The sequence below is a fragment of the Schistocerca nitens genome, chromosome 3, assembly GCF_023898315.1.
Source record: "Schistocerca nitens isolate TAMUIC-IGC-003100 chromosome 3, iqSchNite1.1, whole genome shotgun sequence".
In the NCBI taxonomy this organism is placed as follows: Eukaryota; Metazoa; Arthropoda; class Insecta; order Orthoptera; family Acrididae; genus Schistocerca; species Schistocerca nitens.
The window spans coordinates 251,452,736-251,474,103 of NC_064616.1; the positions used below are offsets into that span (position 1 = coordinate 251,452,736).

Here is a 21,368-nt window from a genome sequence, read left to right on the forward strand (position 1 = left end):
TGGTGTGACCTGTGCTATTTTCCAGTCTTTAGGAACAGACCTTTCGTCAAGTGAGCGCTTGTGTATGATTACTAAGAAAGACGCTATTCCATCTTCATACGCTGAAAGGAACCTGATTGGTATACCATCTGGAGCGGAAGATCACCGAGCAGTTGTGAACCGCGCTGGTGGAGGAATAGAATGCTCTACCACAAGAACTCCTTAGCAAACTTGTGGGTGGCACGGCAGCACGTTGCAGAGCATTTACTGGTGGCCGTGGTGATCACAAACCCTATTAAGATCCATGCCCCACCTTTTGTAATTTGCAGGGGAGCATTATAAATCGCGGTGACTTCAGTGTAACTATTGTCTTCAAACAAAAGTGTCAGTGCTGTTCGTCTCATTGTGTATTTCTAACAGTTATTTTCCGCACTACGCTGTAGCAGTTCTTTCAACGAGTGGCCCAAGTTTCACCGAGCTATGCTACTTTTCAATGACACAACTTCACGTGAAAGTTACTTTCGTCGTCAAATTTCCCACACCGACGTATTTACAATAATGCTCACGAGGGTTGATTGTTGTTAATGAGCCGTCCGAGGTGGCCGAGCGGTTCTAGGCGCTACAGTCTGGAACCGCGCGACCGCTACAGTCGCAGGTTGGAATCCTGGCTCGGGCATGGATGTGTGTGACGTCCTTAGGTTAGTTAGGTTTAAGTAATTCTAAGTCTAGGGGACTGATGACCTCTGAAGTGAAGTCCCATAGTGCCCAGAGCCATTTGAACCATTTTTGTTGTTGTTAATGAACATAACAATAGCTGTTGAAAATGGCAACAGCTCGCGTCGATATAGCTCCGTGATCGATTTATCAAACTGAGGAACACACGTAGCAGCTATGTCTGAGGGTAGCAGCAACAGTGTCTTCAATGTTCTGCTGTAGCTCATTTAGTATGTGACGATTATTTGGGTCCACCTGATTGTTCAGTTTCTTACACAGGTAAAAATCACAGGAAGGGAGATCATGTGGTCGAGGTAGCTCTAAGATTTCACTGCCTCTGCTGACTGTCATCACCTCACCGAACACTTCTCGTTCTCGTGACAAGTTTGTCAAGGAGATGTGTGCTATTGTTTCGTCTTCCTGAAAATATCCATACAGTCGTTCATCTTTTGTGTGTTGATCCACATATCGATTAAACAGTTTTTGTGAAACAGTTTGGTGAAAGAATCGTTTTACGCTGTGGATACCAGACATTGCATACCTAACAGAAACGTTGACATTACTCACCGGCTTCTCAAAGTATTGATCGGGATGCATAATGGCGCATGTTCTGTGAGTTCACATGCCCTGACAGTCTCATCTGTCGAAATGAAGAACTGGAGATCCAAAAGTCCTGATCATCTTCACTCAGAGACCACTGGCAGAACTCAATATGCGACAGTTCTGTTGTGTCCTAAAAAGGATAGGGGGAAGACAGGGGGTTACAGAGCAGTCTGCCATTTCCAACCGGTTAGGAGCAAATGCAGAAAGACAAACTTTCAGCGAAATCAGCGCCAAACGCTGTCACAGGGCACCTAAGAGAGGCACGGGTTTTGCTACAGGGGACTCACGGATCTCAGAGGTCTGATTAACACTATTTATTAGCCGGCATACTAACTACTACACTAAAGACTAATTCTGAACACTGAAAAAAAGGAGGCAACTGGTTGGTACTGCACCTCCAGAAAACCTCTGGCCCAACCATATTCAGAGTCCAGTCTTTCTCTTACTCGGTAGATAGGGATGTTTCTGGACTTGGCGTTAACAGCATTAACGGGGAGTAGCATCAGCGATCAAGTGAAAGCTAAACGTCACTGTCCCTCCACTTATGGGCAGCAACAACAATGTTTTACGTCACTTGGCCCCTCCCAGAGACCTTTCGTGAGTGGGTACCTCTGTTGTGGCACTCTAACCTGTATAAACCCACTGACGTTGCGGTTCTCAGGGGCAAGTATCAGCTTATTGCGTCTGCTAAGGTATGCCTTTTTGTGACCATCTTCTCCTGTAATACCTTGCAACAGCGTCTAGGTGGTGGACGCAGTTAGTTAACTTTCTGAAGTAAAACTTTTCCCCTGAGATAACTGCTCAGACACTCAGCAATTCGCAAGGCTCTAGCGTTACTGTTGACCTCCGGTAACCTAAATGCTAACACATTTGCTTGTTCTCTGCATACTGCCTCTGCTCTCCTATCTTGGAGTGCCCTTGTTGGCTTCCTATACCTTTAAGCTTAGCAATGTACAACTCATTACATCGTCAACATACACACATCAAAAAAGGTTCTGCAACACCCAGGCTCCCAGAGCTCCTGAAGATAGACGTTGACTGTGGATATTGTATCACAGACACAGTCCCTTTGACTGTTCAGAGATGTCACTAAACCCGCCCAAAGATGTAAATAACCATGCATGAGCAGCGCCTATCAGATGGTGGGGGTCCGACAGCCGATCAGTTCCAGTCATTCCACCAGAAATGAGGTACACAGCTCGTCTTGTCTGTAGTTCAACCATGCCTAGACGGTCAATACCGTGGTTCGATCGCTTCCGCATTCTTACTTTGTGCCAGAAAGGGCTCTCAACAAGGGAAGTGTCCAGGTGTCACGGAGTGAACCAAAGCGATGTTCTTCGGACATGGGGGAGATACAGAGAGACAGGAACTGTCGATGATATGCCTCGCTCAGGCCGCCCAAGGGCTATTACTATAGTGGATGACCGCTACCTACGAATTATGGCTCGGAGGAACCCTGACAGCAACGCCACAGTGTTGAATAATGGTTTTCGTGCAGCCACAGGACGTCGTGTTACGACTCAAACTGTGCGCAATAGACTGCATGATGCGCAACTTCACTCCCGACGTCCATGGCGAGGGCCATCTTTGCAACCACTGCACCATGTAGCGCGGTACAGATGGGCCCAACAACATGCCTAATGGACCGCTCAGGATTGGCATCACGTTCTTTTCACCGATGAGTGTCGCATATGCCTTCAAGCAGACAATCGTCGGAGACGTGTTTGGAGGGCACCCAGTCAGACCCAGCGAGTGCAGCAAGGTGGAGGTTCCCTGCAGTTTTGGGGTGGCATTATGTTGGGCTGACATATGCCACTGGTGGTCATAGAAGGCGTCGTAACGGTTGTACGATACGTGAATGCTATCCTCCGACAGATATTGCAACCATATCGGCAGCGTACTGGCGAGGCATTCATGGACGATAATTCGCGCCCTCATCGTGCACATCATGGGAATGACTGCCTTCAGGATAACGACATCGCTCTACTACAGTGGCTAGCATGTTCTCCAGACATGAACCCTATCGAACATGCCTCGGATAGATTGAAAAGCCGGCCGGGATGGCCGAGCGATTCTAGGCGCTATAGTCTGGAACAGCGCGACTGCTACGGTCACAGGTTCGAATCCTGCCTCGGGCATGGATGTGTGTGATGTCCTTGGGTTAGTTAGGTTTAAGTAGTTCTAAGTTCTAGGGGACTGATGACCTCAGAAGTTAAGTCCCATAGTGCTCAGATCCATTTGAACCATTTTTAGATTGAAAAGAGCTGTTCGTGGACGACGTGATCCCCCAACCACTCTGGGGGATCTACGACGAATCAGCGTTGAGGAGTGGGACAATCTGGACCAACAATGCCTCGATGAACTTGTGGATAGCATGCCACGACGAATACAGCCGTGCATCAATGCAAGAGGGCATGCTACTGGGTATTAGTGGTAGCGGTGTGTACAGCAATCTGGACCACCATCTCTGAAGGTCTCGCTGTATGACGGTACAACATGCAATGTGTGGTTGTCATGAGCAATAAAAAGGACGGAAATGATGTTTATGTTGATCTCTATTCCAATTTTCTGTAGAGGTTCCGTAACTCTCGGAACCGAGGCGATGCAAAACTTTTTTTGATGTGTGTATGACATTTTAAGGGGACAAATGATGTACAAAGTGATGGGCTGTTCTCCAGTTCATTAATATAGACCAAGTCGGCGTCAGTCTTACAAAAATTTTTGGACCACGTTTATTTATAACACTCTGTACGTGAAAGCAAGTTTATGCCTGACACTGACTGGTACGATGTAACCGTGTGTTGTGTTGCAGCGCAAGCCGCGTCGTCGAGGTGCCGGAGGCGAACCCGTCGCCTACGATGCCACCGGAAACGAGCCTCTCGCTGCGCGACATCCTGCCTCTCAACCCCAAGCACTACGACAAGAACCGTGCTCCCAAGGTGCAGGGACAGCCCACAATCGTCTACTTCCACGTCACCGTCCTGTCGCTAGATTCCATCAACGAGGAGTCAATGGTTCGTACAAACTTCATTTCCTGGCTAAAACACAAAAGACCGCTGCTGAACACGTAGTATGTACTTCATAACACTATGAGGACAGGAAGATAATTTCCAGGTATGGCAGTCTGAGTTCTTGGGTATCAAGAAAAAAAAGGTAATTTTTCTATGCAGTCCCCATTTCTGTTTTCATAATATCTTAACCGAACACAGCGTATTTTCAGTCTACGAGTACATACTGTTTTATATTTGGGAATTGATGAAACTAAATCACAGGGGGCAAAATCTGACAAACAGGATGTACGTTCCAACTATTCGTACTTCGCATCCCATAGATTTCTCACTGACAAGGCACGTTGTTTGGCTGGTGCCTTGTCCTAATAAAAGATGATTTTTTTTTTCTTATCAGTCGGAGTATCTTTCCAAATATTTCTTCAAGCATTTGATTCAGAACCGTTCCGCAGTATTCGCAAGTTATTACGTTACATCTACATCTACGTAGATACTCCGCAAGCCACAGTACAGTGCGTCATTTCCATTTCCGTTCCACTCGCAAATAGAGTGAGGGGAAAACGATTATCTATATGCCTCCGTATGAGCCCTCATTTCTCGTAGCTTATCTTCGCGGTCCTTTCGCGCAATGTATGTTAGCGGCAGTAGAATCGTTCGACAGCCAGCTTAAAATGCGGGTCTCGAAATTTCGGCAATAGTGTTTCTCGAAAAGAACATCGCTTTCCCTCCAGAGTTTCCCATTTGAGTTCCCGAAGCATCTCTGTAACACTTACGTGTTGTTCGAACCTACCGGTAATAAATCTAGCAGCCCGCCTCTGAATTGCTTCGACGTCTTCCTTCAATCCGACCCTTGAGGATCTCAAACACTCTAACAATACTCAAGAACAGGTCGCACCAGCGTCCTATATGCGGTCTCCTTTACAGGTCAAATACCCTTTTCTAGAATTCTCCCAATAAACCGAAGTCGACCACTCGCCTTCCCTGCCACACTTCTCACATGCTCGTTCCACCTCATATCGCTTTGCAACGTTACGCCCAGATATTTAAACGAACTTGACTGCGTCAAAAAAATGGTTCAAATGGCTCTGAGCACTATGGGACTTAACATCTATGGTCATCAGTCCCCTAGAACTTAGAACTACTTAAACCTAACTAACCTAAGGACAGCACACAACACCCAGCCATCACGAGGCAGAGAAAATCCCTGACCCCGCCGGGAATCGAACCCGGGAACCCGGGCGTGGGAAGACTGCGTCAATCAGGACACTAGTAATACTGTATCCGAATATTACAGGTTTGTTCTTCCTACACATCCGCATTAACTTACATTTTTTCTACATTTAGGGCTAGCTGCCATTCATTGCACCAACTGTCAATTTTGTCTAAGTCGTCTTTTATCTTCCAATAGTCATTCAACTTCGACACCTTACCGTACACCATGGCATCACTCTTTATTGTTACATCAAGCTGGAGGAGACGCAGATGCATGCCAAAGCCCATTGAACACAACCTAGTATCGAGCTATGGCGTCTTCACACCACGGCAAACAACCGCAGATTGCTGCCCACCCTGTCCGTCAAATTATTCGTATATAGAGAGGACAATAACGGTCGTATCACAATTCCCTGGGGCACTCCTGACGATACCCTTGTCTCTGATGAGCACTCACCGTCGAGGACAACGTACTGGGTTCTTTTATTTGAAGAAGTCTTCGAACCACTCACATATCTATAAACTTATTCCATATGCTCGTACCTTCGTTAACAGCCCGCAATGGGACACCGTGTCAAATGCTTTCCGGAGATCTAGAAATATGAAATCTGCCTGTTGCCCTTCATCCATAGTTCGCAGTGTAACACGTGAAAAAAGGGTAATCTGAACTTCTCACGAGCGATGGTTTCGTGGACATAAGCTTCTCAGTCACAAAAAAGTTTATTGCATTCGAACTGAGAATATGTTCAAGGATTCTGCAGCAAACAGAAGTTAGGGATATTGGTCTGTAATTTTGCGAGTCAGTTCTTTTACGCTTCTTATATACTGCGCTTTTTTCTAGTCGCTTGGAACTTTGTGCTGGACTAGAGATTCACGATAAATGCAAGCTCGGTAAGGGGCCAATGCGGTAGAGTACTCTTTGTAAAATCGAACTGGGATCCCATCCGGACCTTGTGATTCATTTGCTTTGAAAACTTTCAGTTGTTTCTCTACGACAGGTATGCTTATTACTGTGTTATCCGTATGCGATCTGTCCGGTCATCAAATGACGGTATGTTTCTACGATTCTCCTGTGTGCACGATTTCTTGAACGTGAAATTTAAAACTTCGGCTTTCGTTTTGCTATCTTCAGCTGCCACACCAGACTGGTCAACAAGGGACTGAATGGAAGCCTTAGACCCGCTTAGCGATTTTACGTACGACCAAAATTTTCTCGAGTTCCGTGCCAGATCTTTTGCTAAGGTGTGACGATGCTAGTTGTTGTATGCTTACGCATAGATCTTTTCACAGACGCACGAATCTCTACTAACCTTCGCTTGTCGTCATTTGTGTGTTGTCTTTTGAACCGAGAGTGCACAGCCTCTACTTCCTCAGCATCCTCCGACTTTCGTTATTAAACCACGGTGGGTCTTTTCCATCCTTTATCCGCTTACTGAGCACATAACTCTCGAGACTATGCTTTGCAATCCACTCAAACTTTGCCCATAATTCCTCTACATCGATCTTACTGGAATTAAGTGATGCCAGTTCACTGTCTCAGTGAGATGCTAATAACTGCTTATCTGCTCTATCTAGCAGAAACACTTTCCTAGTCTTCTTGACTGATTTATTAACTTTCGTAATCATAGTTACTATAATGACATCATGATCGCTATTTTCCGTTTCTATACTGAAATTGTCGATAAGCCCGACCTATTTTTTGCTACAAGATCTAAGATATTTCCATTACGCATGGGCTTCCGAGCTAGCTGCTCAAGACAGTTTTCAGAAAACGTGTTCAAAAGTATTTCGCATGACTGTCTGTATGACCCCCCCCCCCCCCCCGCCCCCCAATGAATCCGTAGACTCTCACTCTATACTCAAGACGTTAAACTAGTCCCCAACTAGTAATGCATGATCTGAGTATTTACGCTATTGACCGTTGACTTTCTTTGGCTGACTCTAGAATTGTCGCAGCACACTCGGATGGCCGGTGAAAACATCCAAAAATTAACTTGGTTTCACCTACACCCGTTACACGCGACCAGATGACTTCACTGTCACACTCAACTTCGTCTTCAATGGAGACAATATTTTTGTCAACGGTAATGAACACTCCCTCTCCTATGGCCTCTAATCTGTCTTTCCGATATGCGTTGCACGACTCGCTAAATATCTCAGAGCTTTCCTCTTCGGGTTTCAGTCAGCTCTCGATCGCAAGAGTAATTTGAGCGCGAGACCTTTCCTGGAGGACAGTAAATTCGAGAACTATATTGCCAATAGTTTGGCAGTTTACTGATGAAATTGTGACAGTGGAAGTGACTTTATTCTGAACACCGTTTGATTTCCCTTGGTGCATATCGACTGGCGGCTGTTCATCAGAGCACCTCAGACTACTGCCTCGCCTAAAAAATCCTCATGTGCGCTCCACAAGTACTCTGCCACCCTCGTAGCTGCTTCCTCTTCAAGGTATTCAGTGACATTCACCCCTTTTGTATCCTAGAGAGTCATGGTCGTTGTTTGTCTAGTAGGTGAAATCTTCTTTGACGTTCTGGAGTAGGGTCACCAGTTTCCACCCACTATTCTTCCTGCGTGTTAGCCGCAGTAACCCATCTGTCCACAAAATCAGACTAATTCCCTTTAATACACTCCAACAATGTTTGTAAATTCAGTCTGCGTTGTTCTTCATCAGCTGAAACAACTGCAAAAATATTTGGTCCGTTAATGACTAGATTTCAAAGTGGCGCAGACAGCGGTAACTTGCTTTATGGTAAACGTTCAGAAATATAAAACTGTGCACTACACAAAACGAAATAACGTAGTATCCTATGAATATAATATTAGTGAGTCACAGCTGGAATCGGGAAACTCGTACAAATACCTTGATGTAACACTTAGGAGAGACATGAAAGGCAACTACCACATAGGATCTGTCGTGGACAAGGCAGGTAGCAGACTTCGATTTACTGGCACAAAACTAGGGCAATGCAGTCAGTTTATAGAGGAGATTGCCAACAAATCACTCATGCGAACCGTCCTCAAGTATGTAGAACTTGTACCAAAGAGGAATAGCAGGCGATATTGAACGTATGCAGAGAAAGGCAGTTAGAATGGTGACATATTTGTTTGACTTGTAGAAGAGTGTCACAGAGATGCTGAAGAAATTGAACTGGCAAACTCTTGAAGATAGGCACAAACTATCCTGAGGAAGCCTACTTACAAAGTTTCAAGGATCAGCTTTAAATCAGAAATCTACAGGTAGGAATATAGTGGGGATCGTGAGGACAAGACTAGATTAATTATAGAACGCACAGAGGAGTTTAAGCCGTCATTCTTCGTACGCTCCATACGTGAATGGAACGAGAATACGCTCTAATAACTGGGACGATGAGAAGTACCCTGTGCCACAAAATTCGCAGTGGTTTCCAGACTATGGATGTAGATGTAGATATTCAATAAAAGCGGCATACATCTTGCACAAATTTTACATCATTATTCTTCATTTAAGATGTACAATGGTCGAACGTGTGATAGACCTACGCAGTCAGCTTTTTCAGCTAAAATCGGCTACCATCTAATACCACACTCCTCACTTTCTCTGCGTTCATCTGTGTTTGTAATTATGTACCGCGTATCTAGCTGAAACTTGAATTATGTTTTTATTCAACATCTATCACATTAAAAAAACAAAATTTTATAGATATCAAAATCATCTCTGTGTCAGGCTGAGAAATATTCTCCTTGTCCTAATTCGTAATATGATTGTTGTGTCAAGTAATGGCCTAATGCGTTTTATGTTTTGTGTGCTATGACATAATAAAATCACGAGGATTAGCAAAAATGTGATATTTAGCACTACAAATTTTATTTATATGTATTTAAACAAAGTTAACCCCTTCGTGATTAAAATATATTTCACACGCGAGTATATTCTAAAAAAGAAATATCAAAAACTGTCTTCCGTTATGATCAGTAATAAACTTCCACTATCAAAAAATTTTAAGTTGACCGATTTTGAAAATCGAAGGGGTGTGGGACATGTGTCCCACGAACGTAACTAAGTCAATGTTTTCTTCTGAGCCTAGGATTTCAGTGTTAAATTTTTGTTTGCAGATTATTTTATCAGTATGTCTAATAGGAAAAATAGTGTAAAAAATCAGTACCAAAACATATCTGTTGTCATGATAATGAAAAACATGAAATATTGCACAAACATTTTCAAGAAAAAGTTTCAAAACATATCATATACAAACGTTTTCTGCATTCTGTGAAGATTTCTGGGGCATATACTACTACTACTACTACTACGTGATCAGGCCCAGTGGACGGCACGCATCTACAAGTTTCCTCCTCCACTGTATTCTGTCCATTGCTGCTATCCACCATCCGTTCACGTCTATTGACACTTGGTTTAGATCTTCATGGAGTCCATCCCTCCAACGCTTCTTGGGTCTCCCTGTAGGTGTGAAATCCAGGAGCTTCCGAGGCCATCCGTGATCCTCCATCCGTGCCACATGGCCGGCCCACTGCATTCGTTTGGCTTTGACAGTTCCTGCTATGTTGGGCTGCTGGTATAGTTCCTCAAGCTCTTGGTTGTATCTGATCCTCCATTTCCCTGTATCTGCGTCCAGAACCGGACGATCTTCCGAAGCACTTTTCTCTCAAAAACAAGGAGCTTATGGAAGTCCTGTCTCCGGATACTCCATGTCTCACAGCCATATAGAACAACAGGCTGGATTAGGGTTTTGTACAGTCGAATCTTGAACTGTCTTTTAGAGATATCTGGGCCGAAGCAGTTGTGCTAGGCTGTGGTAAGATCGGTTTCCTGCTTGTATTCTGGCATTGATTTCTGCTTCTCATGACGAGTTCTCAGTGAAAAGTGTCCCTAGGTATTTGAATTCTTGCACTCTCTTGTAGGACTGGTCCCCAACCTGCTGTGATTGTAGACTTTTTTTAAGGATCCACTGTCGGCGTCCTCTGAGTTATAGCATCCTCGACAAAACTTGCAAATCTGCTAGTGATATCCTGTGTCATGACACAATAAAGAGTTGATGGCAAACTTCACCGGATAAACACAATATTCGAAGGCTCTCATTTAAAGATCATGTTCATGTGAAAAGATAGTTAAAGAAGAGCCTTGAACAGTGTTTTTACTTCTAATAATAAGGCAACTGACACGAAAGCTACTGCTGTGACTAATATGTATTCAGGGAAAATAGTGCCAGAGAAAACGATGCAACGGTGATTACATAAACAAAACAGTCATGGTAGGGTTGCTATATCCAAACCTCTTGTGAAAGAGTTGCATTCGGAGAAATGACATTAGTTGTGCGACTATCATTAAATCTGCACCATAGATCAATGGGAACTTGTAATGTGGTCCAACGAATCTAGTTCTACACTATTTTGCAGCAGATCCCGTTTATATATGAATGTGAGGGCAGTCTTTAAATTCAGATTGCCTGCTCTATCTATGCAGGATACCGGAGGTTCTGTGACGGTTTTGGCGGCCATATTATGAATTTCAAAGGGTCCTATTGACACACTGAAACGAAAAAGTAGGTGGTAAGGTCTACGAAATCCTTTTGGGTGTCCATATTCACTGAGTAAATGTTCAAAATTTGTTTTATGAATATGATAAATAAGTAACTCGTCTTCCTCGACATCCAATGCTGCCACGTTTGGATAACATCACATTGTTGTTGTCGTCACGTCCCAAAAGTGAATGTTGCTTGGGATTGGGCGACATGGTTCGGGAAGAAGGGAAATAGTCGGCTGGCCTAAGTGAGAGGTAGTCTTCACCTAACTATGTTTTTAAAATTCCCTTCTCACAAAAGGTAAGGCTTGGAAAAAGTACGGAAATGACGAACACTATGAGTGTTTTACAACTCCTGACTTTATTTAGAAAACAGTATCAATTCCTTTTATACTTGATCTAAAGGACTTGTACCCACGAAAATACCAGTTATTCATACAGAGACGGTGACTAACTGGTACCGTTCCGTCTACTTAAAATGAAACTGTCAATATAGAGCTCCCACCCATAACACGACACGCAGAAGTTCGTAGCTAAGCGACTAGGATTCCATCACCTACGCTGCAACTACTGCAGATAACTTTACTAAGCCCTGGTGCCTACTCTCTTCGATTTCCCTGCTGATACTACTACCAACTTCCTACCCTAACTGCAGTAGACCTCTCGGGGCGCCCTGCTTCCGAGTTGTATTCAGTTTTTCCCTTCACCAACGCCAGTCCATGACATGGCCTGTTGTCGAAGGGCCCCGGCCGTCTCATTGGCTCTAATTGTGCACTATTCTTCGGAACCTGATTTGAGGAAGACATTAAATCATGTCTTCGGCCAGCAATAGGCTCTTCATGACGTGTAGGTGCCCCTTCCAAAGACTCTCTCCCATTATTCCCCTCTTTCCCTTTCTCCTTGTCTAAAATTATATCGTTTTTGTTTTTACAGTTTATAGTGCTGTCGCTATATGCTACAGTCGCTGCCCTGGCGCCTCTGTTCATTATCTCCCTTCATGCGTTTAGGAGCCTCTGACATTTTACTTAACCTCCCTCCAAGCTCTGGCTGTTGTCGAGCCTAGGTGACCAGTATCTCTTTTCTTGTAACTTTTCCTTTGCCATGTTTCTAACTCACAAGACATGGCCATTTCCCGTGGATACTATATTGCCTGTATTGTAAAAAATAATTCAGAACTCGTTAACCTCCTTCAGTAGCCCTCACGGAATTGGAGCAGTTTCTTTGACGGAACTAGTAGAATACCTCTTAATGATGTTTTATTCCTTGTTTTTCAAGAGGATTCAGGTTTCTGCGGATACTAAAAGCGACTGTACTCCGTATTAGGTGGATTTTCATATCATTTTGCCCAGCATGTCTGCTCCAACTACCTGGCAACACATCCTTGTTGCTCATAGGCTACCTGTCCCTCCGACGAACTGAATAAAAGGACATTACTTTGCGAGCTGCATGAAAAAATCTTAATGTCTAATGTTTTGTAGAACATCATGTTTATGATTCTTTCGCTCAAATCAGTTTCTAAAACTATTCTTTAAACACTAAAGATTGATGTGTGTTCATGTGTTGTTTTCCTGTTGCTTAAGCACACAGTGCAGCTATCTTCATTTGGCAATTGTGTAAGCACACTCATCAGTTCCAATGTATTCTGGTATTTCGTAGCATTCAGGACAAATTTCTCTTCTGAGATTTTAAAAGCTATCAGATGCTCGTCTACAAAATGTGTCATGAATTATAGCCAACTGCAAATTACGTTGGCGGAAATGGAAAGTGTTATTCCATGAGGCACCAGCCTGACATTTATTAAACTTAGTGCAGGTATTCAACACATACGAGGAATTAAATGATTAATCTTCCGTTTCATTGGAAACTGATGTTCAGTATCAACATCAGTATGCGATGTGACCTCTGGGGCACGAATACACTCTTACATTCGTTGTGACGTAGAAGGAAACAGCTTGAGAATGTCATCTTAAGAAATTTCTTGCCATGCCTCAAAGCCATGCTGTGTTAGTTACACAAAATTGCTGGCTGGAGATTTGTATGACAGTATACATCTTCCGATCACATCCCAGACGTACTTTATGGGTGACAAATCAGGGGACCGGACAGGCCAGTCAACGGCCCGTATATTCTTCAAGGTGTTTGTGATGTGAACAGCCGTGTAGGGTCTTGCATTATCATGCTGGAATATGCTATTTGGTATCCTGGTCACGGAGGATATGGCAACAGAGTTTACCGTTAATGCCACACACTACTTCAATAATTACCACACAAGATTTGTCGTCATATGTAACAGCTCACCGCACTGTCATTCCAGTAGTTGGAGCGAGATCAAGAACCTTTATTTCCTGTGATCTTTCACTATGTCTTCTACAGACACGTTGGCGTTAGCTGGCCGCTACAAGTGGCTCATCGCTGAATATCGTAGAACACCACTCAGTGTCCCTGTTGGCTCTGGATCTACACCATCTAAAACTCTGTTGTTAGTGGTATGCGAATTCGAGATCTCAACCCAGATTCCAGTAAACTGTTCCGGATGATCCGTAGTGACGCTCTGCTCGTAACCTCTAACCCGGATTTCAGCTGTTGTTATCTTTCTGTTCATCACAGCCAGTGAAGCAATCCTAAGATCTTCTCGTGGTGTTATCCTTTGGGAAACGGAGAAGACCCATGCCTACTCTTCTTACCATACTATTGTCCTGAGTCCATCTCGTCATAACTCGTTATGCACTCATCGCACTACAGCCAACTGTGTGTGATCTCAAGACACAAAGGAATTAATGACGTTAGATGCCAGTGGGCATTGATTCAAATCAATTGTGAACGTTGAAAATTTATGCCCGACTAGGATTCCAACCCGGGTCTCCTGCTTATTAGGCAGATACGCTGACCGCTCCACTATCTGGACACAGTGCTCAGCACAGCTGTACAAACTACCCTAACACTCCTTCCATCAGACCCAACTTCTCAACTTATCACACACTACTGATCTAATGCCCCTTGCCCATTATCCACATTACTCGCGGCATTTCTCCGATTCCGTAAGAGTTCGACCTTGTTGTGCACCTGCACTGAAAGGATCATTGGCCGTCCTCGCCTTGATTATATATGTAGTGTCTGTTCTTTCGGACATGTCCAAAAGAACAGGCACCACATACATGTCTGTGATCTGTTGGTGTGATGCTCCTATGTCCCCCGTGTGAATAATTCGAGCATTCTCAAAGTCTGAAATACGGCGATATGTTGCACATACACGTCCGGTGTGCATACCGTGTTGTGTTCTCAACCCAAAAAGTTCTTGTAGCGTTAGACATGCCCAATAGCAATCATGTTCTCACGATATTCTTCATTTATGGAGATAACTTCTTTCTGTTCTGAAACTACAGAATATAAGCTCGCATCAGAATGAAATTTTAATCAGTACATCTCACAGTCATGTAAATCCTGGAGGATCAGTTTGGTAGTGTTTGCTCTCTATATTCATGTTGTAGCACTTTCCATTTCCGTCAGCGCACTTAGGAAAGCGCCGTGCCTTGTTTCGCTGAAGCACTGTACAATCTGACTTAATTTACTAACGTCTTCGTTTGATTGAAAAATCAGAATTAAAGGAAAAAAAAACTTTCCAGCTACTGTAATGTGTGTATGAATAAAGATATTAATGTCGTGGTCTAAATACGCGCTTGTAGACTTCGGTACTCAACTAAAATTCTTAACGCCTTTTCCTTCAGAAAGTATCAGTAACTTACCAATAGTAAACAAAACTTTTTTTTTAAATTCAACTTGGAGAATTTTATGCTATTCAAACAGCGATAGGGACATTCTTCAAACCAAGGGAAATCTGAGAAGCCGTCCAAAGCTTCAGTGGTGTTTACATACAAAAAAGCCTACACCAAGAGGAAAAAACTTCGTCCGAACAGCCCTGTGAATGTCCAACGACATCGGCCGACCGCCGTGTCGTCCTCAGACGATAGGCGTTACTAGATGCGGATATGGAGGGGCATTTGGTCAGCACACCGCTCTCCCGGCCGTAGGCAGCTTTCGTGACCGGAACAGCTACTTCTCGATCAATTAGCTCTTTAATTGTCCTCAAGGGCTGAGTGTACCCCGCTTGCCCATTCATCCAAGTGCTAGCCAAGCCCGACAGCGCTTAACTTCGGCGGTCTGACGTGAACCGGTGTTACCACTGCAGCAAGGCCATTGGCTAAGAGGCAAAAAGGTTACCTCAAATTTTAAAGGCTTGTTGCCTGATTTTTAGAACACTGGAGTGTTGTTTCTTGAAGAAGACTAGTGACGTTTTGTTCTTGTATAGTCTTATAAATGTGAACTATCCACCTCAAAATTTTGAAGAAACATGTTATCAGGTCCAGCAACTTCTAACCTCTGTTGATAGAGTTTACTGTACATCGAATGTCGAACAAAATGAAGTTTATCTTACAAATGAAAAGTTCCCCTTATCTTTTCATTATTTCGCTTCGTAATCTACCGATGTAAGTTGAGGTAGCAATCAAATAAATTGAAAACAATCTGAAAGTACGTTGACACTTTTCTACGATAGTAATGTGTTCAGTTTATTTACATATCTGGCAACAATAAGGAAAAGTCTGTTGCTGCTATCACATGAGCAGTCCCATCGAATAACGAAAATTGGACTCCTGGCTTGATCAGCGAATTAGTTCACTCCATCATTTCGATTGTTGTTGTTGTTGTGGTCTTCAGTCCAGAGACTGGTTTGATTCAACTCTCCATGCTTCTCTATCCTGTGCAAGTTTCTTCATCTCCCAGTACCTACTGCAACCTTCATCCTTCTGAATGTGTTTAGTGTATTCATCTCTTGGTCTCCCTCTACGATTTTTACCCTCCACGCTGCCCTCCAGTACGAAATTGGTAATCCCTTGATGCCTCAGAATATGTTGTACCAAGTGATCACTTCTCCTAGTCAAGTTGTGCCACAAATTTCTCTTCTCCCCAATTCTATTGAATACCTCCTCATTAGTTATGTGATCTACCCATCTAATCTTCAGCATTCTTCTGTAGCACCACATTTCGAAAGCTTCAATTCTCTTCTTGTCTAAACTATTTATCGTCCACGTTTCATTTCCATACATGGCTACACTCCATACAAATACTTTCAGAAACGACTTCCTTACTCTTAAATCTATACCCGATGTTAACAAATTTCTCTTCTTCAGGAACGCTTTCCTTGCCATTGCACAATCTACATCTTATATCCTCCCTACTTCGACCATCATCAGTTATTTTGCTCCCCAAATACGGTTCAAATGGCTCTGAGCACTATAGGACTTAACATCTGAGGTCATCAGTCCTCTAGAACTTACAACTACTTAAACCTAACTAACCAAAGACAGCACACACATCCATGCCCGAGGCAGGATTCAAACCTGCGACCGTAGGGGCCTCGCAATTCCAGACTGAAGCGCCTAGAACCGCTCCTCAAATAGCAAAACTCATTTACTACTTTAAGCGCCTCATTTCCTAATCTAATTCCCTCAGCATCACCGGACTTAATTCGACTACATTCCATTATCCTCATTTTGCTTTTGTTGATATTCATCTTATATCCTCCTTTCAAGACACTGTCCATTCCGTTCAGCTGCTCTTCCAGGACCTTTGCTGTCTCTGACAGAATTACAATGTCATCGGCGAACCTCAAAGTTTTTATTTCTTCTCCATGGATTTTAATTCCTACTCCGAATTTTTCTTTTGTTTCCCTTAGTGCTTGCTCAATATACAGATTGAATAACATCGGGGATAGGCTACAACCCTGTCTCACTCCCTTCCCAACCACTGCTTCCCTTTCATGCCCCTCGACTCTTACAACTGCCATCTGGTTTCTGTAAAATTGTAAATAGCCTTTCGCTCCCTGTATTTTACCCCTGCCACCTTCAGAATTTGAAAGAGAGTATTCCAGTCAACATTGTCAAAAGCTTTCTCTAAGTCTACAAATGCTAGAAACGTAGGTTTGCCTTTCCTTAATCTATCTTCTAAGATAAGTCGTAGGGTCAGTATTGCCTCACGTGTTCCCATATTTCTGCGGAATCCAAACTGATCTTCCCCGAGGTCGGCTTCTCCCAGTTTTTCCATTCGTCTGTATAGAATTCGGGTTGGCATTTTGCAGCCCTGACTTATTAAACTGATAGTTCGGTAATTTTCACATCTGTCAACACCTTCTTTCTTTGGGATTGGAATTATTATATTCTTCTTGATGTCTGAGGGTATTTCGCCTGTTTCATACATCTTGCTCACCAGATGGTAGAGTTTTGTCATGGCTGGCTCTCCCAAGGCTATCAGTAGTTCTAATGGAATGTTGTCTACTCCCGGGGCCTTGTTTCGACTTAGGTGTTTCACGCAGTATCATATCTCCCATTTCATCTTCATCTACATCCTCTTCCATTTCCATAAATTGTCGTCAAGAACATCGCCCTTGTATAGACCCTCTATATACTCCTTCCACCTTTCTGCTTTTCCTTCTTTGCTTAGAACTGGGTTTCCATCTGAGCTCTAGATAGTCATGCAAGTGGTTCTTTTTTCTTCAAAGGTCTCTTTAATTTTCCTGTAGGCAGTATCTATCTTACCCCTAGTGATATAAGCCTCTACATCCTTAAATTTGTCCTCTAGCCATCCCTGCTTAGCCATTTTGCACTTCCTGTCGATCTAATTTTTGAGACGTTTGTATTCCTTTTTGCCTGCTTCACTTACTGCGTTCTTGTATTTTCTTCTTATCATTTCGATAATGTTGCCAAATGTTACCAAGAGAAACAGCATGGCAAGTAGACGAAGAATTAGCAAATATCTGAAGATCCTTCGTTCTAACTCGTGGCTAACAGAAATGTAATTATCAGAGACACTATTGGTGAGGTTACCGCCCTTCTCTTATTGGAACAACATGGGGAAGGAAAGATCGGTTTGAAACGTGAATAAAAGAGAGATTCAAACACTAGATGAATCCATCTTTTTTCTTGCATAATGTAAACATGTTAATGAAAATATGGAAGTAAGGATATGATTTAACGCTCTGCTGTCACTGTTATCACAGGCTGGGTGAACGCTAGGTCATTTGGAACTGACGAGCTTCCAGCTGTGGCCTTGTTGAAAGAATCATACTGACATTTGCTTTAAGTAATACTAACAAGCCAAGAAAGAATCTAAATTGGATGTCATTGAGCCCCCTTTCACCTCGAATACGAGTACAATACCGTTACCGCCGGCCGGCTAGAGTGGCCTGAATAAGTTGAGTGATCATGCACTTTAGCCACACACACGTCGAACCTACACTACTTATACACACAACCACATGAACAGAAAAGAAACATTGGTAACGAGACATTTTGCCGTTGAGTTTACTGCTATGAGTCAAATTAAAGTCTGGGTGATTTTCCCGGAAATATCGTTTATTGTTACCAAGTCGAATTAGCTGCACCATTTTTTTTTGCGTAGTTTCCCCCACGCCTACCGTTATTTCTCCAGTGCATGAGCGCTCAAGAATTCATATACAAACAAACAAAAATTGTTGTGTCTGTGAACACTCAGGTGTTGACCAATGCACGCCTTCATCAATAAGGAACTTCTTCCTCCATATACCTCTTTCTGACGTCCAAGTATAGGTAGTAACAGACAGGAGATTAAATCAGTATTTGTGATAAAGGAACACACTCAAAATGCACGTCGATTAAATCAGTATGGGCGATAAAGGAACACACTCAAAATGCACCTCCTCGTGACAACAAAGATGGTTTGAAAGATATACTTACGGATACATTCCAAGTTCACTAATGATTATATGGCCCTAGAAAAAGAATTTCTTTCGCAATTGCCCTGTATCGTTTTAGCACTCAGCACGCAGCTACTACGGCATAGTCACCATAATCTGAAATTGTCAGTCTAGTGGAGTAAGATGAGTGCTTGAACAGTTTGCTATCAAACCCACATGTAATTAATAATAGTACTTGAAAATGCTTGATTGCTACATAAAACATACTATTAACCCAAGACAGAGTTACTTATTTAGCGCATAGGTCACGTACTATTTACTATACAGATATATCCTTCGCGCGAGCACGTCTTTTGTGCTTCGACTAAGCTACAGTCCTCAGGAATGTCACCAAAACTCATTTGAAAATCCGCCTCACCATCCTCTTTCGTCTCCTAAAATATGAATCTTTAATTTTCATGGGCGTGGTGATATACGCCAGAAATTTTGCTGTCCTTCAGCCTGGTGAAAACAACAATTGCTGTTTTAGTAACTCACGCAGGTTATCTTGGGAAAGAACTATTTCTTCGTGTTTCTCCTGCACTCAATATACTGGAGGTGAAATGTTTTTCACATTTGCGGGACACACGGCGCGCCTCTCCAACCGATATGATGCACAGTGCCGAATGAAGCCACAAGACTGCGTGCGGCAACCCGCACAACAGTCGATACTGACTTGACCTCAATATTTGCCGCCTAACCCAACGCAGCTTTTAACCTTCCATTTACGGCAATTTTTAAAGCGAACGCCTTCGGCACACTAGAATATTATTCAGCGGAAAGGAGGTGACTAAATGAAAGCATTTATCCTCCGACGTATTTCTAAATAAAGTAGTTGTCAATCATAGCACCAGTGGTAGCTCGTGAGTATACATTCTGGGTGTTCACAAATTTTTAGATTCAGACAAATTTGGGAGTGTGAAATTAATAGCATCTGCTGTACAACAATTTGCTTATAAACAAGTTTATACAACTACAGCCACCGCCAATAATAATAAGAGCATAATTTATCTGACAAAAGAGAGAATTCAAATGGCTCTAAGCACTATGGGACTTAACATCTGAGGTCATCAGTCCCCTAGACTTAGAACTACTTAAACACAGCTAACCTAAGGACATCACACATATCCATGCCCAAGGCAGGATTCGAACCTGCGACCGTAGCAACAGCGCGGTTCCGGACTGAAGCGCCTAGAACCGCTCGGCCACAGCGGCCGGCAAAGAAAGAATTGTTTTTGTGGAATATCGTTGTTTTGTTCATAATTAAGTACAATTTAGCCAATAACAAAAAATGTGTAAGCTTTCGCAACTCTTTGTTTCCCATTTATGTGTAAGTTGGAGTTTTCTTGCTTTTTCATTTTTTCGGAAGAATGTACAGATGTATCAGTTCACGAATTTACTTCCAGGCTGAAAGTCAGGTATTCTTACGTTGCACCCACACAAAAGCTTGTGCTAACTGTACGCTTCGGTTGTCGTCACGCTTATTTAATTTCGTCACTCTCTCAGTCAAAGGATCTGCTCTCGGGGGTCATAGTTCCTTTGCGGTTACCGTTTCCTAATAATTTACTTTTCTGTTCCCCCAATGAGATTTCCACTCTGCAGCGGAACGTGCGCTGATACGAAATTTCCTTGCAGGTTAAAACTAGGAGCCGAACCGAGACTCGAAATCTGGACCTTTCTCTTTCACACGTAAGTGCTCTACCGGCTTAGCTACCCAACCCCGATTCATGACGTGTCCTTACAGTTTTACTTTGCTATTAGTATGCACACGAAAGCCGATTCCCGCTTAGCAAACAACCAACTCGAAACACAAATTGGCGTTTGTGGAAATGATTGAACTCAAGTAGTCTACGAACATGGTCACTTGACTGGAATACAAATGAGGCGCTGAGAGCCAAAGAGCCTAAAGCACACCGCCGTCGATCGCACATTTAAGTGAATATCAAAGAAATTGAAGATACGGCCTTCCGCGAATTTTCATATTAGCAGTGAGGCCCCACAGCACAGATAAACCTGACTCACCATAAGATCAACCGATTTCAAGAACATGAAGAAATGCTACAATCTCACAATCGACGGCGATGTGCTTTAGGCCCTTATGATTCTCGCCGCCTCAAATGGATTACTGTATGATAAAATTCATAACTTCATATTCTATAACTCATTCAGAAGCCCAAAACAGAGGTTTACTGTCAGTACAACTTTAACCTATACTGACGTCGGATCTAATTTTACTAATAGTGAGTGAATTAGGGTATTTGAGGAGTGTCTATTATATGGCAGGCTTTGTGCCGAGCGAACAAGGATAAAAGTGTGCCGTAGTGTGCTACCACCTGGTGGCACTGGCATAAACTTCTAGTTGAGTGACAAGGGCTAGCTAGCTGTGCACATTATGATCTGTGCACGTTGTATATGAAATCCGTATGTATTTGGCCTGTAAGGCAATTACGTCATGCGACGCTCCTCACAACGTGCACAGCTGAAGGTGTGCTCGAGACCCTGAATGCTAAGTCTCACAGAGTCTAGAGGACAGTAGTGCGATAGATTTAAGTGCCGTATCTTTCAGACTGCA

General features: G+C 43.1%; 1 protein-coding gene across 1 annotated transcript in view; it reads left to right on the forward strand.

Annotated features, from left to right (window-relative positions):
• Positions 1 to 21,368, forward strand: part of LOC126249563 (glycine receptor subunit alpha-4-like) — a 303,930-nt gene that overhangs the window by 160,275 nt on the left and 122,287 nt on the right. The window contains exon 3 of the mRNA XM_049951226.1: positions 4,109 to 4,310. Coding sequence (XP_049807183.1) covers positions 4,109 to 4,310 — 202 coding nt within the window. The remainder of the gene's footprint in view (positions 1 to 4,108; positions 4,311 to 21,368) is intronic.